The 18,114-nt window shown below is 40.4% G+C and overlaps 1 protein-coding gene across 29 annotated transcripts in view; it reads left to right on the top strand.

Annotated features, from left to right (window-relative positions):
* The window catches only part of LOC138791484 (protocadherin gamma-C5-like), a 196,689-nt gene that overhangs the window by 137,108 nt on the left and 41,467 nt on the right, over window positions 1-18,114 (top strand). For 2 of the 29 annotated variants that reach the window (XM_069969233.1, XM_069969231.1), the window contains exon 1: window positions 1,270-3,868. The exons of 23 other annotated variants lie outside the window; for them this stretch is intronic. In XM_069969233.1, the coding sequence (XP_069825334.1) occupies window positions 1,439-3,868 (2,430 nt within the window). In that variant the 5' untranslated portion in view covers window positions 1,270-1,438. Of the gene's footprint in view, window positions 1-1,269; window positions 3,869-7,629; window positions 10,224-13,528; window positions 16,130-18,114 lie in introns of those variants that run through there. 4 more of the 29 variants (XM_069969232.1, XM_069969228.1, XM_069969214.1 and 1 more) reach the window with 2 other exon arrangements.

The following is an 18,114-nucleotide window of genomic DNA, read 5'->3' as shown; positions in this document are numbered from 1 at the left end:
TATTAAGGGATTACTTACTGGAGAGAAATAATGGAGTAACTACTGTGTTGGGCAACTATTTTAGGGGGCAGTATTATGATCTGTATGTCATGGGTTATACGTGCAGCAGTGACAGTTCATAGCAAGTTATGATATCACCTATTATAGCGCACAGTACCCGGAGACACGTGGCACTCTGACAGTGAGTGTGTGTGTGTAGGGGGGGGGGGGGGGTTATGGAGACATGAGTGCTACAGTTTCTGTTGGTGCAGTGTGATGTTAGGTTGCTGCAGGTGGAGCAGTATGTTGTTTGGTTAACGCAGGTGGAGCAGTACATGTGTTAGCTTACTAAAGGTGGAACAACATTTATTTCTGCCATGTGGTGTTTGGTATTTATTACGTCAGTATGGTTTGGGGTTACTACAGGTGAAGTAGTTCTGCACTTTGGTGCTGATTTGGCTCTACTCTGGAATATTATGTGCACTACGTGGCACTTTCTGGCGCTGCGCAGTAGTATGCGTTTGTTGGTGAGGCCCCAGCATCAACATAGATCGCGAGGTGAGGCCCGACAACAAAAAGTTTAAGAAGCACTGCTCTATAGAGTACAGCTGATTGCTAAGGATCTGAGCAGAGTGATGCTTTGAGATTAGTTTATAGTCAAGGGACCTTTCTAACAAATGGATAATGTCTTTGACTGCATTTGGTGTTAACTGTTTTTTTTTTCTGTGCTTGAATTTGTACTTAACACCAATCCAAATGGTGAAACTACCATCACATATACTTGGTTCGAGTTTATTTGAGTAACAGATCCCAAAAATGTACTATATATTAACATGAAGCCATCCCTCTTTGACTATAGGTCTCGTATTCGGCCTTATCTTCTAAACTTAGCTGTTCAGTCAGTTTGTAGGTTTAGATGCTGTTCAGTCATCTACTCATTTGATATTTTTAACAAATATTCAGTTACTTAAAATCTGTGAATTATTTGTATTTAGCGTATAGATTTCTATTTATTTTTCTGCTGATATTAGCATATGAGTGCTGCGATCTACAGTAAGGTTATTTCCTTCACTGCCATGTTTTTCCATGGTAATTATATGTTAGGAATTTTATCAATGAATGGATAAAATCCTAAAATACCAAATTGCAGAATTTCAAATGTACTTTTCAGGACTGACCAGCAGAGAGCAGTCTTGTCATCCAGTCTCGCCTTTAAACTAGACTTGTAGACCTACTCTTCTCAGCTGTGCGCTCTCCTCCCCCTGGCTCAGTGATTCACCCTCCCATCTTTCTTCTCACACAAAGAAGAGCTGCTGCTCCGATGAGAGCCCTGTGGATGATCTCAATGCAGGAAAACCTGGATTTTCCCTTTCCTAGGATTGATATTTTGGCTGCTCACACACTTGGATTGATGGGATGATGATTATTTTCTGCACTTTTTAGAAGAAGGATATAAGATATGGACAATCAGAGCTTTGTAAAGGCTTGGAAATGGCAAGTAGCTTTCTCCCTTCTCCTTTGTAGCTGGGGCTGGGTCTCTGGGCAGCTGCGTTATTCTATCGCTGAGGAGTCTCATCCAGGGACTGTAGTGGGGAATGTGGCTCAGGATCTGGGGCTCAATGGGGCTGATATTAGGAGAAGGAGACTGAGTTTGGGGTCAGAAGGAAGCAGCAGCTTATTCTCTATAGAGCAGAAGAATGGAGCCCTGGTTGTATATGAGAGGATTGATAGGGAGAGTCTGTGTGGATCCAGCCTGAGCTGTTTACTGCATCTAGAGGTTGTGGCTGAGAATCCACTGGAGCTGCACAGTCTGGAGATAGAGATTCTCGATATTAATGATAATTCACCTATTTTTACAACCAATGACCAGGTTATTAGAATTACAGAACTAGTATCAAGTCCTGGGGTTCATTTCCCCTTAAAAACTGCAAAAGACCTTGATGTAGGTATTAATGGTGTTCATCAGTACAAACTGACTCCAAATCCATATTTTTCATTATCTGTAAATAATCGTAATGATGGAACCCTCATTGCAGAATTAGTGCTGGAAAAGACTCTAGATAGAGAAGAGAAAGCAGAACACAAGGTTATTCTCACTGCTATAGATGGGGGAGAACCAGCCAGATCCGGATCTACAAAGATAACAGTTCTTGTATTAGATATCAATGACAATGCTCCAGTATTTGATCAGACAAGGTATAAGATTAGTGTTCCAGAAAATATCCCATTAAATGCAACTATTTTAAGGGTAAATGCCACAGACTTGGATGAAGGTGCAAATGGTGAAATATTGTACTCATTCGATCACCATACTTTAGATTCTGTGTTAAAAGCATTTCAGATAAATTCACAAACTGGTGAAATATATTTGAAAGAAGTACTGGATTATGAAACCTCAACTTCTTATGAATTATTTGTTAAGGCAGCAGACAATGGATCTCCAAAACTAGAAGGGAGATGTGTAGTGAAGGTGGAAGTGGAGGACGTAAATGATAACACCCCAGAAATTAGCTTCAACATAAAAAATAATGTAGTACCGGAGAATGCCCCCATAGGGACTGTGGTCGGATTCATCACAGTCAGGGATAAGGATTCTGGTAAAAATGGAGAGATTAGGCTGGAAGTGTCACCAGATTTACCCTTTAGAATCCAGCCCATGTCCCAGCGTTACGCTCTGGTCACTAGTGGACATCTGGACAGGGAGAAGCTCTCACAATATACTATTAGACTGACGGCATCAGATCTGGGGTCTCCATCTCTCAGCAGCCACATTACCATCAGCCTTAATATCTCGGATGTTAATGATAATCCTCCAGCATTTCTACACAATGTCTACAATGCCTTCATAGCAGAAAACAATGAGGCCGGCAGACTGTTATGTACGGTATCTGCTGTAGATCCGGATGAGGGAGCTAATGCAAACCTCATTTACTCCATCGCTGAGAGCCACATCCATGGTTCTCCCGTCTCCTCCTTTGTCTACATTAACTCCGACACCGGGAATATTTATGCACAAAGGTCTTTTGACTATGAACAATTCCAAGTTCTACAGATCACAGCAAGAGTGGAAGATTCCGGATCTCCAAGATTATCCTCCAATGTTTCCGTCTTCATCTTCATTCTGGATACAAATGACAACTCTCCCACCATCTTATACCCAGAGATTACAGGGGAGACCATTGCTCAGGAGACCATTCCCAGATCTGCTGGTGCTGGTTACTTAGTCAGTAAGGTGTCTGCAGTGGATGTAGATTCTGGGCACAATGCCTGGCTCCTCTATAATCTGGTTCAGTCTGCCAGTCCTGCTTTATTCCACATCTCTGAATACACAGGAGAAGTCAGGACTCTCCGAGGATTACATGAGACGGATAACATGGAGCATCGACTTGTGATTGCAGTCAGTGACCATGGGGAACCTTCCATGACATCTACAGCTACCATCATTGTGAATATATTAGACAGTGTAGCTCAGGAAAGTCCTAGATCTCAAGACTTTCTTACAAATGCCAAATCTACCCCAGACCTGACTCTCTATCTTATTGTGTCTCTTGTGGCCATTAGTGCAGTATTTCTGGTCACATTTACTATATTACTTGTCAGGTGCCTTAGAAAGAATTATTATAATTGTGACTCCTGTCTTTCCAACAAGACCCGTTCTGAGAGTTATCTGGATCAGTATAAGCCAACTCTCTACCTGAACTCTGATGGAACATTAAAATATATGGAGGTGCGGATGGCTCCACCGGAAACAGCAGCTCCCTGTTATTCGGCTTGCTTTCCCCCGGCAAACATTCCCAATTTGACATTAACAAAATCAGTTAATATAACTGATGTGGACAAAGAGGCCACCCCATTGAATAATACAGGCTTGTTTAATGATCTAAATCAGGTGAGCTAATATTACTATTTGATATGTGTTTTTTTGGTGTTCTGGCAGATGAGCTTTAGAAACTTGGAACATTTTAAAAAATTGGGAAATCGTGGAGCCTTTCATGATATTTCTCTGTTAACATTTTTGCCTATGTGGCTGTACCTGAAGTGTATGGGATTTACAGTAAAGCAATTAGTAACAATTCAGATAAAGCAAAAAAAAAAAATGTGTTTTATGTGTAAGATTTGAATACTTGATTGAGGTAACATGCTATTCCATAAATCCACACTGATAGGGATTGGCCAATTAAAAGAATCAATAAAAGTAAGCAATGATTCAACAATAAGCCATTCTGCATAGGATCGACAGCAAACAGACCAAATAGCCTTGCACATTAAGGAAAGAAAATGTAAAATCTCACTCATTTATAGACCACAACAATGCATAGTGATGTGAATGAGCAGAGTTAGTTTGCATTGGAGTAGGCCATAGTATGGTTCAGCGTCCGAGATCTCTAGGGGAACAGCTTAATTAGAATTGCATTTGGAATCAGCCGCATCACTGTGCATCGTTGTGGCCAATGGGTGGGTGAGATTTTAAATTTTTTTCCTTTATTTGCAAGGCTATTTGGTGTGTTTGCTGCCGATCCTATGCAGAATGGCATATGTGGCTTCATGTTTATATTGAGATCCTTGGGATCATTGCTTATTAGAGGTGAGCGAACCTCGAGTATGCTCGAGTCCATCCGAACCCGAACTTTCGGCATTTGATTAGCGGTGGCTGCTGAAGTTGGATAAAGCCCTAAGGCTATGTGGAAAACATGAATATAGTAATTTTCTGTATCCATGTTTTCCAGACAACCTTAGAGCTTTATCCAAGTTCAGCAGCCCCAGCTAATCAAATGCCTAAAGTTCGGGTTCGGATGGACTCAAACCCGAACCCGGTTCGCTCATCTCTATTGCTTGTTTGTTGTGGGGGTTCTTTGAGTTGTATCTGGTAAAAGTGAAGTTTTAACGTGTACACCCCCCTTTCTGTAACTTATTTTTGAATTCTGGAGGTGGTGGTGCTTTTTGCTACATTGCAGCATTCCGTTCTTGTGAATACAGGAGCCTGAGTGGCTCAATATTTTTCTTCACTTTTCATTTCTTATGGGCCACCAGACCTGGCCCCTTTTTGGACCATAGTGGCTCTGTTAGCTACTTCTATAATACATAAATCTTAGTAGTTTGCCTTGATCACTTATTTCCCCTTAGGTTGGCTGTCTGAATCTATTGGATGAGATCCCAAGATTGGCTACTTGTGAGGGTTCAGAGTAGTTGAGCTTTGTGAAAATGTTGTTTTTTTGTAGAAAGAAGAGGGGTTATCCAAACTAGATAACCACTTTATATTTATGAAACCATGGTGGGATTTCAACTAACGTCAGTGGTCACAGTAAGGAGGATACACGTGTGTAAAAACTATGTAACAGTTTTCAAGACTATTGGGAAATATAACATCTGGGGTCTCACTGATTATTGGTTTAGCATTATGACTATATCTTCCAACGGCTCCTATTAGATCTGGTGTTTCTAACCAAATGTTCTCAAAATAAGTGGATTAGTCAAAAGCAATCAGTCAGTCTCCAGTATAGCAGGAGGCTTGTATATTGGAGAAAGAATTAACAACTAAGCCAGTTAACTATATCTCTAAAACTGATTCTACCACCAATGCATATACTTTATATACATATATTCTGTGCCCCCACCAAATGTACTCTTTTATTGTGGGGTCAGCCTTTTAGCTCAGTATTACATACTAGCAATATATATTGAGGGGGATTTCCATCATGTACTATTCATCTTCCAGTTTCTTATGATTAAATAATGTTTGCTGTCTTGTATTGTGTTTCTGAGTAACCTATAAAATGTGTTGCTGGAATATGTATATATTTCTCACCACAGATAACTCCTCTAATATTAATCCTTCTAGCGATCGGCTCCTATCACCCCCCACCAAATAGATGATTTTCCCTAGAATAAGTTGCCTTTAGCTGCTCATATCCTTTGTAGCAGCTGTAATATGCAAATGTTGTATTAGATGCTGTCATTCAGATACATAGCCATCCAAGTAACACATAGACCAGATCCAGCAGAGCAGAAGCCGCTGTGTATTGCAGATTATTCCTAGAAAAAAAGAGTCCTGAGCCTGTATAACATCAATATATCATAATGGAGTATATACGAAGGTGTTGTCACCCTCAACTCTAAACATTGGCCTAGTAAGGATACAGGAAACACTAAAAGAAAGAGTTCCAGTACATTTAAAGGGAACCTGTCATCTCTTAAATCTTATCCGGGTGGTCCCTAGCGGTTTCCTCCCACCCTACCAGCCTTGATTCATACATCTCTTCCTATATCCAGAAAAGGATCTCTCATTCAAGTCTGGGTTGGGGAGAAACCACTGAGGACTGCTCTGAATACCCATGGTTTAAGTGATAATAGGTTCTCTTTTAGTGTCCTATAGCTTGTTTTTATAATGATTCCTGTACTTACCCCAATCCTATACATCTGCAGCTTTTATTTGGCAGCTTTAGAAATGTATGCTAGCTCCAAGCAGGTATAGATTTTAGCTATTATTTTCTTCTGGGTTTAGATGTAAATTATAATAAATCTTGCACTCAGAAAATCCATGCCCCCTTCCCAACCACATGGAGAGCAGGGTGCAAACCTGGGAAATGTCGCACATTGTTGTTCTCGTAAAGGCTTTGTGAGACTTTTCCATAGTCTCCACTAGGAGCAGGCCTCAATAAATGCCATCATATAGACTTTTATGGGAAGTTATTGTACTTTTGCATGCATCTTATTTCTTAAAGGGATTGTCCCAAGATATAAAGTTAACCCTTATCTGCATCTCAGCTATTGACAATGTTTTGAAGCATCATAATGAATGTACACTGTAGCACCATTCCTGTTCAGGGGATGATTGTTCTCTGTTCCTACAATCAATAGGAGTCCCAGAGATTGGACCCCCACTTATATGCTAGTTATCACTTTTCTTGTGGATATGAAATAACTGCGTATCTGTGTAACTGTGTATCACCATTAAGTATGACACCCAGAAACCTCTTCTTCACCCTTCTTAAAGTTCAGAAGTTCAGAGTCAGTAATTCAGGTCTAGGTGTACCACAGCCATATAACATTTCTGTGAAACAACGAGCAATGTAATACATAGATTCCTATCCTTCCTATCCTTTTACAGCTCTATAGTAATTACTATGTTGATTGTGGCTTGGATAGTTGCATACAAATGTGTGTCACAGAGTTAAGTAAAATGATATATATTATACTTTTAGCCAGTTTTAGCTTCTTTTTCACAGATGATATACAGTATTTATGCAGTGCCAGTGCTACTTTTTTTCTTATATATAATTCCAAAAAGTTTTAATATAATAATATACTTTCTGGTTCAATGTTTTTTATTATATTTTTTAAGAACATATTACAAAAGAGAAAATCTATAAGCACTGAATTTAGTGCCAACAGTAAACATGTTTGTACAACAAGCTAACATATGAGTTAACAAAGAATATAGAAACAACAGTAATAACATTAGGTATATTTTATAGGTATAAAATTATACTTTCATGAACAACTGGTATTTTTAAGTGCAATAATCATTTTTGTCCAGTAGAGGGAGTGCCTGTCTTCCTATCTGATATTTGGTAACATTAGACCTGCTCATCTCAGCTGTGCGCTCTCCTCCCCCTGGCTCAGTGATTCACCCTCCCATCTTTCTTCTCACACAAAGAAGAGCTGCTGCTCTGAAGTAAACGCCATGGATGTTTCCCAAGCAACACAAGGAGCATATTTTCCAGGAAAATGTTTTTGGTTTAATTAACCAGCCATATTGGATTATAAAGAGGATGTGCATTTTATACTTTTTCTTCAAAAGGATATAAGATATGGACGAGCAAAGGTTTCTAAGGGCTTGGAAATGGCAAGTAGCTTTCTCCCTTCTCCTTTGTAGCTGGGGCTGGGTCTCTGGGCAGCTGCGTTATTCTATCGCTGAGGAGTCTCATCCAGGGACTGTAGTGGGGAATGTGGCTCAGGATCTGGGGCTGAATGGGGCTGATATTAGGAGAAGGAGACTGAGTTTGGGGTCAGAAGGAAGCAGCAGCTTATTCTCTATAGAGCAGAAGAATGGAGCCCTGGTTGTATATGAGAGGATTGATAGGGAGAGTCTGTGTGGATCCAGCCTGAGCTGTTTACTGCATCTAGAGGTTGTGGCTGAGAATCCTCTGGAGCTGCACAGTCTGGAGATAGAGATTCTGGATATTAATGATAATTCTCCTGTTTTTAGTAGCACCAACCAAGTTCTAAAGATTACAGAAATATTTACAAGTCCTGGTGTACAATTCCAATTACATATAGCAAAGGATGCAGATGTCGGTATTAATGATATCAGCCAGTATACATTAAACCCAAATCCATATTTTTCATTGTCTGTTACAAACCGTAAGGATGGGACCCTCATTCCTGAACTAGTATTAGAAAAATCCCTAGATAGAGAAGAGATAGCAGAGCACAAGCTTATTCTCACTGCTATAGATGGGGGAGATCCAGCCAGATCCGGATCTACACAGATCACCGTCCATGTATTAGATATTAATGACAATCCTCCAGTGTTTCCTCAGTCGAGATATAAAGTGAATTTATCAGAAAATGTTCCTTTTAAAACTGTTTTGATAAAACTAAATGCTACAGATTTAGATGAGGGGCCAAATGGGGAAATATTATATTCCTTTAATCATCTTACATTAGAATCAGAGAAGCAAATATTTGATTTAGATCCACAGACGGGAGAAATATTCATCAAGGGAACAGTGGATTATGAGGAAGCGAAATTTTATGAGCTCTCGGTGAAAGCAGTAGACAAAGGATCTCCTAAACTAGAGGGACGATGTGTTGTTCAGGTGGAAATAGAAGATGTAAATGATAACACCCCAGAAATTACATTTATATCTAAAAACAATGAGGTTCCTGAGAATGCCCCCATAGGGACTGTGGTCGGATTTATCACAGTCAGGGATAAGGATTCTGGTAAAAATGGAGAGATTAGGCTGGAAGTGTCACCAGATTTACCCTTTAGAATCCAGCCCATGTCCCAGCGTTACGCTCTGGTCACTAGTGGACATCTGGACAGGGAGAAGCTCTCACAATATACTATTAGACTGACGGCATCTGATTTGGGGTCTCCATCTCTCAGCAGCCACATTACAATCAGCCTTAATATCTCGGATGTTAATGATAATCCTCCAGCATTTCTACACAATGTCTACAATGCCTTCATAGCAGAAAACAATGAGGCCGGCAGACTGTTATGTACGGTATCTGCTGTAGATGCGGATGAGGGAGCTAATGCAAACCTCATTTACTCCATCGCTGAGAGCCACATCCATGGTTCTCCCGTCTCCTCCTTTGTCTACATTAACTCCGACACTGGGAATATTTATGCACAAAGGTCTTTTGACTATGAACAATTCCAGGTTCTACAGATTACAGCAAGAGTGGAAGATTCCGGATCTCCAAGATTATCCTCCAATGTTTCCGTCTTCATCTTCATTCTGGATACAAATGACAACTCTCCCACCATCTTATACCCAGAGAATACAGGGGAGACCATTGCTCAGGAGACCATTCCCAGATCTGCTGGTGCTGGTTACTTAGTCAGTAAGGTGTCTGCAGTGGATGTAGATTCTGGGCACAATGCCTGGCTCCTCTATAGTCTGGCTCAGTCTGCCAGTCCTGCTTTATTCCACATCTCTGAATACACAGGAGAAGTCAGGACTCTCCGAGGATTACATGAGACGGATAACATGGAGCATCGACTTGTGATTGCAGTCAGTGACCATGGGGAACCTTCCATGACATCTACAGTCACATTGATTGTAAATATCATGGAAAGTAACATACAAGCCAATCCCCAACCACAGGACTTTTTGACTAACGTGAAGCCAACAGCAGATATGACTTTATATCTTATTATTTCTCTTGTGGCCATCAGTGTGGTTTCCCTTGTCACTTTTACTATATTAATTGTTCGGTGCCTTAGAAAAGACAACTATGACAGCAGTTGTGGCTCTTGCTTCACATCCAGATCTCAGTCTAACCACTATATAGACCAATATAAACCAACACTTTACCTGAACACTGATGGGACCTTGAAATACATGGAGGTGCGGATGGCTCCACCAGATCCACAGGAACCATGTTACGCAGCTTGTTTCCCACCTTATACAGAGAACGACTTTACTTTTGGGAAACCATTAGATGCTCCTCGGCAGGTAACTGAGGCTCAATCTTCTGCAGTTAACAGTCTGACTGAAGTAAATCAGGTGAGATGATAAAACAGGAAATGCTTCTTGGATCCTTTTACCTATAGAGGGTATAGTCACTTAGTTTTATATGTGCAGTAAACATATAAGAAATTCTTTACCATTGTAATATAACATGATGTACTATGTGTTCCGCGTACGTTCTAACATATTCATTATACTGGTTGTAAAATACTTTTTATATCGATCACAGCATTATCACTGGTTTTATTGTGGTTTCCCGTGTCATGCCTATGGAGACTTGTGTTACTTGTTTGGTGATGCACGGCACACGTGGCACAGGACCATGTTGTAAATCTAGGCTTGCTTCCATTTAGCAGCGGGCAGTGTAAATTTATAATGGCTGCTCCCTGTCAGATGCAAGAGGCTGCTGCTCAGTGTTTTCAGTCTTATACTATAATTATCCTGCAAAAAGCTCTAGGTAATGATACCATGGAGAACTCCTCGACTTTATGATGCTTCATAGGTAGATGCAGTACGCTCATTCTCCTTGTCTGACGTCTAATGTATTCACTGTTTTTATTTTATAACCAGTAAGGAATGATACTACTTTATTGAGACATTTCGCTAAGGTGAAAAGACAGCAACAACTTAAAAAAAAAAAAGCAGCCACTAAAATGTGAATTCTGCAAAATGGAGACGTCCTGTGTATTTGCTTTAAGGAAGCCGTAAGGCATGTTCTTTAGAGGGCCCATCTCCCAACCTGCCTGTTTCACTGAATGTTTGTATACTGATAAGAAACTATTAAAGGCCCTATTACACCAAGTGGTTATCGGATGTATTTGGCCGATCATCAGCCGCTACGTCGGATGATCGCTTGGAGTAATAGCTAGTGTTAAAAGGCAACGATCAGCCAACATGCAGGATGTCGGCTGATCCTTGTCATTCAAAGTGTTGGGAAAAATTGCAAGAATAACGAGGGCCTGTTGGCCATCGTTCCATGTAATAGGAGCAGTGGCAGCAGACCACTGCTACCTCCTATGGCTCCCTCGACTGGCTTTTTTCTAGGCTCTTAGGATTTAGTTAATGGGGGAGATTTATTAAACATGGTGTAAAGTGAAACTGACTCAATTGCTCCTAGCAACCAATCAGATTACACTTTTCTTTCCTCACAGATTCTTTGGAAAATGAAAGGTGGAATCTGATTGGTTGCTAGGGGCAACTGAGCCAGTTTCACTTTACGCCATGTTTAATAAATCTTCCCTAATCTCTTTAGTTTTTCCATTACCATGATTCTACGACCTTTTATCTTGGAGGGGGGGATTAATGTGCTAATGGACTGTAACTCCTTAGAAACATTTTTATCCACTCTATGGAGCCTCCAAGCATCCAGTGCCAGAAATTTCTTCAATTTTCAGTGACTTTCTGTACACACAAAACAAGAGCGACTTCGACCCTGTCATCGTGGACAATATAGGCATGTGAGCATTTGACGTTGTATGGTGTTTCCAAAAAATAACACCTCAGTCAGGAGAAACTTCAAGGATTTATACAAATGCTACATGTTCAGATCCTTCAGACCTTTAATGGGCAACAAAGGACCACAACATGTAGCATTTTTACGAAGAAAAGCACCTTTGAAGGTTCTCTGTCTTCTGGCACAACATGTTATTTTGTGGAGATGCCAAGCAACATCCTACGCTTGGCTGACCTCGGTGACCATGGTGAGAGGGTTGAATTCCAAGTTCTTCTCTTCTAGAATATGGATTTTTTTTTGTTTCTTCTCAATATTTCCTTTCATGAAATGGTGAAGAAGTGGTGTTTGATATTGACTAAGCCCTAAGTACAGTACAACTCTTAGAGGATAGTTTCTTCTTTCTTTACTTGTATTCTTATTTAGAACATAGCTGTTAAGCTCTATGGAGTGACCCCTTTTATATCATTCCACTACTTCCACTACATTGGGAACCCAGCTATCAATCAAAAGGCAGGAGTTCACGTAGTCCTCTAGCATCTAACATTGTTACTTAGGGTGGTATTTCATGGTCGAGCAATAAGTGCAGATGAATGCCAGTCTGCTAGATCGGCACTCGCTTACCGAACCTATTACATGGCTCGATGACTGTGTAAAATAATACAGGTTACTTACGTCTCCTCACTCCCCATTTTCTTTAAATCTTTTCCCCGCTCACCACAGCCGCTGCTGGCATGCCTAAAGCAGTCTGTGCAGTGACAGGCCGCTCAGCCAATCACTGGCCAAGACTGGACTGGTGGTGGCTGCGGTAAGCAAGGAGAAGCTATAAGGACAGGTACTGTAAGTATAGAACTTTATTATTTTCTTTACATATTCCTCAACTGTCGGCTATTAGCGATGCCCGGGCAGTGACCGATGGTTTTGAAAAAAAAGACAATGATCAGCCAATGATCTTCTCTTCAGCTGATCGTTTTCTTTATTACACGTAGCGGTAATCTGCCAAATTGGCCCAATTCAGCAAATTATCGCTCCGTGTATTAGGCCTCTAGAAGATCCACTATGCTTAGTACTGCCCCCTATATTCAATGTATGTCAATAGCCAATCCCAATCCATGGATCATATACACCGTAAGTCATCTCACTCCTTTCTGCCATAGAAGAACAATGGGGTTCCAACAAGCCAAAAGGGTTAGAATACTTGAATATACAGATTATATTTATATTTGGAGATTAAGAAAAGATCATAATGGGTGTAGTATAATCTTGTTGCTGTTTATATCATTGTTTTCTCTAATTACTGTAAGGCCATGTTCACATAGCGTAAGAGACCGGCCATTCCGTGACCTGGCTGGGTCACGGAGTGGCCGGTCTCTGAAAAGATCATCCCGGCCGGTACTGGAGTATTCACTGTCAGTTGTTTGCGGCGCCGTATGGAATCCCAGCCGGAGCGTATACTATCTGTATACGCCGACCGTGATCCTATAGAGGAGCATGCGGCGTTCTTAGGCGTACAAAGTATGGCCGTTGTTGCCGATTGCAACAACAGCCATACTTTTACACTGTGTGAACATAGCCTAATTCTGTTATTTAACCTAGTTCTGATATAGTTTAGCTTTGGTAAGAAATTCTTTACTTTATATGTATTTATATACTACCCATCATTTACTTATGCATAGGAGCATATTCCTTTTTGTTACTTTTTCATCTTTTCTTTTTATTGCACACATATAGTTAATTAATCCTGTGCAGTGTAGTTCATGCTGTTGGTCAGAAGAGGGCAAACCAGTCATCTGTATTTGAGCTGCCACATATAAGAGGATGTGTTCATGTCATTGAAGCTCTGCCCTCCTCCTGGCTCAGTGAATCAACCTTCATTGTCGCACCAGCACACAAAAGAAGAGCTGCTCCTGTGTTGGGATCTCCGTGGATTTCTTTAAATGCTGTGGATGAGGATTATTTTTCTGGAAGGATTTAAGACCACTCTAGATCCTCATGGAGTTATAAAAGGACCCGTACTTCTTATCATAAGAAGGAAGCGATTTAAGTGATGAACATCCGAGGCTCGACAAAGGCTTGGGAATGGCAAGTGACGTTTCTCTTTCTATGTTTTAGCTGGGGCTGGGTCTCTGGGCAGCTGCGTTATTCTATCTATGAGGAGTTGGAACCAGGGACATTTGTGGGGAATATAATGCAGGATTTAGGATTTTCCAAGTCAGACATTATTAAACGCAAACTACAATTGGGACCTGAAAGCAGTAGCAGATATTTTGATGTGGATCAAGGCAGAGGAGCCCTGACTGTGAAAAACAGGATCGACAGAGAAAGCTTGTGCGGACCCAGCCATAGCTGCCTGCTGCATTTGGAGGTTGTGACTGAGAACCCTGTGCAGCTCTTCGGTATAGAAATAGAAATATTGGATATAAACGATAATTCTCCAGCTTTTTCTAACACTAATCGTATTTTGAGGATCACAGAATTAGTGACGGTCCCTGGGATCCGATTTCCACTAGAAATTGCACAGGATGCAGATATTGGTATAAATAGCGTTACCCAGTATAAGCTAAATGCAAATCCGTTTTTTTCTTTGTCTGTAAAGACCCGTAAAGATGGGACTCTAATGCCTGAACTGATCCTGGAAAAAATATTAGACAGAGAAGAGAAAAATGAACATAAGCTCATTCTCACTGCTCTGGATAGCGGAGAGCCGCAGAGATCTGGGTCGTCCCAGATAACTGTAATTGTTTTAGATATAAATGATAATGCACCAGTGTTTAATGAGTCTATATATAGGATTAGTTTAGTGGAAAATGTTCCTTCAAAAACTGTCATCATGAAGATGACTGCCACGGATGTCGATGAAGGAGCAAATTCAGAAATTGAGTATTCTTTCGATGATCATACATCAGAATCTGCCAAAGGATTGTTCGATATCAACTCAAAAACAGGTGAGATTTTTGTTAAGGGACCTGTGGACTATGAAGACAGTCATTACTGGGAATTATCAATCCGAGCAGTAGACAAAGGAGTGCCAGAACTAGAAGGACGCTGTATTGTTCAAGTGGAAATACAAGATGTGAATGATAACCCACCCGAGATGATATTCACCTCCGCCTTAAATGCTGTCCCTGAAGATGCCGCCCGGGGTACACTTATTGGATTCCTGGTTGTGAAAGACAAGGATTCTGGTAAGAATGGAGAAATACAGATAGAAGCATCCCCAAATCTTCCTTTCATCTTCCACCATCTCAATAATCGCTACTCCCTGGTAACTGATGGCTGGTTAGATAGAGAAAAACATGCCCAATATGAAATCATTGTAACTGCATCTGATCTAGGCTCTCCCCCATTGCACACGCAAACAAAAATAACTCTGAACATATCAGATGTCAATGATAATCCTCCGGTATTTCAGCAATCTGTGTACAATGCTTTTATTAAAGAGAACAATGAGGCTGGCAGTTTACTATGTACAGTGTCTGCCTTGGATTTAGATGAAGGGGTTAATTCAGAATTGACATACTCTATTGTTGAAGGACAAGTAGATGGGTTCTCCATATCCTCTTTTGTATATATAAACTCGGATAGTGGTAAGATCTTTGCCCAACGTTCCTTTGACTATGAGCAAACTCAGGTTATAAAAATTACTGTGAAAGTTGAAGATTCTGGATCTCCAAGAATATCTTCCAATGCGTCTGTTTTCATCTTTGTTCTGGATACAAATGACAACCATCCAACTGTATTACATCCAGATAATTCAGGAGAGAAGATTCCTCTACAAAAACTTCCAAAATTGGCAGCAGCTGGTCACCTGGTAACTAAACTGTCTGCAGTTGATGCAGATTCCGGTCGAAATGCTTGGTTACATTATAGGCTTGTTGAGTCCCCAAATTCTGGATTATTTAAAATTTCTGAGGCTACTGGTGAAATCAGAACTCTTCGAGGACTGGAAGAAGTAGACATCTTAGAGCACAAACTTGTAATTTCAGTGAGTGATCATGGAGAACCTTCCTTGTCTACTACAGTAACCTTGCTTGTAAACATAGTAGATGATGTGGTAAATGAATACCCTAAATCCCAAGACCCTCTTCTAAATTCCAGGCCAATCTCTGACATGACACTGTATCTCATCATTTCCTTGGCTGCCATTAGTTTGGTTTCATTTGTTACTTTTTTCATTTTGATTTGGAAATGTTTAAAACGGGTTGACGGCAGCTGCGGTTGTGGGGGTTGTCTACCTAGAAAATTACCTCCTGAACATTATGTGGATCAATATCAGCCTACTCTGTTTTTAAACAATGATGGAACATTAAAATACATGGAGGTTAGAATGGTTCCACCAGAAGCAGAGGGACCATGTTACCCAACATGTTTTCCTTCGGCTACAGACAATGACTTCACATTCATGAAACCTCTTAATTTTCCTCAGTTGAAGGATTTGGTTAGCGAGGCCGATCCTTCATCATCTAACACCTTGGTAAATGGCAGCACACAGGTGAGAGGATATTCCTAATTCAAATTTTTTGTTTTTCTTTCATTATTAGATGTTTTTGTTTTTTTCTGTTCAAGTTGCACTTGTGTTCATCTCTAGTAAAATTTAAATGACCTTTTAGATCGCAAGTGCAAGCTTTAGCTTGAGATGTCTGTTTCAATTTAGGCTATTATTATCAATGGGGCAGCCCAAGATTTCAAGCACTATCCTAGAATGCTACACAACCATGAGGATTATTGTTTTGGTTGGCAGTATTGTATTAATGTTGCCAAAATCGCAAGTACCAGCCACTGTTGGCACAGTTTATGAGGTGTTATTCTATGTAGAGGCACTATGGTGTGGGTTATTCAGTACTGAGGTTATTTAATGCAGTATTACTATTATAATGCAGTATTATGGGTCTTTGTATGGCAGAGATCTTGGACCCTCACTAATATTAAGGATAGGCAAACCATTGTAATTTAATCTGTTATTGTGTCACTGCGTTGCCTCTAAGCAGCTGAGCACTTGTGGCCTTGTTTCCCCACAGATTACAACTGATCAGCGGTGAACTAGTAGCAAAACATTTTTCATCAGTGTAAAAAAAGAGATTGGCTGTGGACAACCCTTTAAGGGGAAGAGGGTTGTCTTTTAAGAAATGAACACATGTATAGTACTTTCAAAGCTGATATTTACTACTATAGATGAGCAGTGAATTTAGAAAAAAATTCAATTAATTGACAAAGCTAATTTTTGCTAAATTTGTTAACAAAATAAATAAAATAATTACCTGTCCGCGCTCTCCTGGTGTCCTCTTCTGGCCAGTGATTGGCTGATCGGGCTATCACTCTCCAGACACAAGAATGACAGCTCGCTCAGCCAATCAGAGGACACGTCACTATCTGTTCTCAGTTAGTCAGTGATTGGAGATTGACAGCCTACTCAGCCAACCACTGATTGACTGGGAAGGGACCGCACTGCAGCCAGTGGTTGGCTGAGCGGGCTGTCACTCTTCTATCTCGAGAGTTACTACCTGCTTAGCCAATCACTGACCCCAGCTCTGTCCCTCAGTCAGTGATTGAGCGGGCTGGAGGTGGCTGAAGACACAGAAGAGGACACAGTGGGGGAGCGCGAACAGGTATGTATAGATTCATTAGGTTTGGTTCCTAAGGTTTGCAAATTTTGTGGTAAAAATTAGCAGACGTTGCAAACGGAATTTTTTATTGATTTGCTCATTTCTCTTTACTACTAATAATAATTACTTGTCTCTAAAGTCAATGTATCCTGAGACGTATGGTGTGAGATGGCAAAGTTTTCACAACAGCGTGATTTGGTGACACCGTCACCTCTGAGCTGTATATGATGTGTTTATCTATGTGTGGACACCTACAGATTGTAAATGAAGCATATCAGTTGCTCATTTTATTTTACCCAGATAACATTGTATAAGAATTCGAAAAAATACCTCAGTTGAGTAAATGGTTGACTTACCAGATAAGCATAGAACTGATATAGAGGTTTTATTCAGGGAATTATTTCAATGACAGCTTTACAAACCCTGGGGGTCTCATTAGTCAGGGTTTTACTTGCTGGTTTAAGAGAGAATGTATATTCAACAAAGCCATATAGACAGTGAACATCATTACACAGTTGACGTGCACTGTATCTACAGTTAGGAGGTTAAAAATAACTGTATACATTGTGTGTGAGTGAAAGTAAGAGTGACATCTAATAACTGTGTATATAATGTCTTATTTTAGTTATCAACATGACCAACCCTTCCATTATAGTGTATGCATGTGTACTACATGGTCATACCAAGTCTTCTAGAATAAGAGCCATACTTTGTAGAAACCATATAACCTGGACACTTAAAAGATCCAGCGAGCAGGACATTCTGTCCTATAGGCCTAATAGGGCATAAGGAAAGGGTTAAAAGGGTTGACCTGTTTATAAAATGTATTTTCCTGTGGCTTTAAGAGAAATCCAAGTTACTAGAGGGGGGCTCA

This window comes from Dendropsophus ebraccatus, chromosome 1 (genome assembly GCF_027789765.1).
Source record: "Dendropsophus ebraccatus isolate aDenEbr1 chromosome 1, aDenEbr1.pat, whole genome shotgun sequence".
Classification (NCBI taxonomy): Eukaryota; Metazoa; Chordata; class Amphibia; order Anura; family Hylidae; genus Dendropsophus; species Dendropsophus ebraccatus.
The sequence above is the reverse complement of the archived record's forward strand: the minus strand, read 5'-3'. Positions and strand labels throughout refer to the sequence as shown.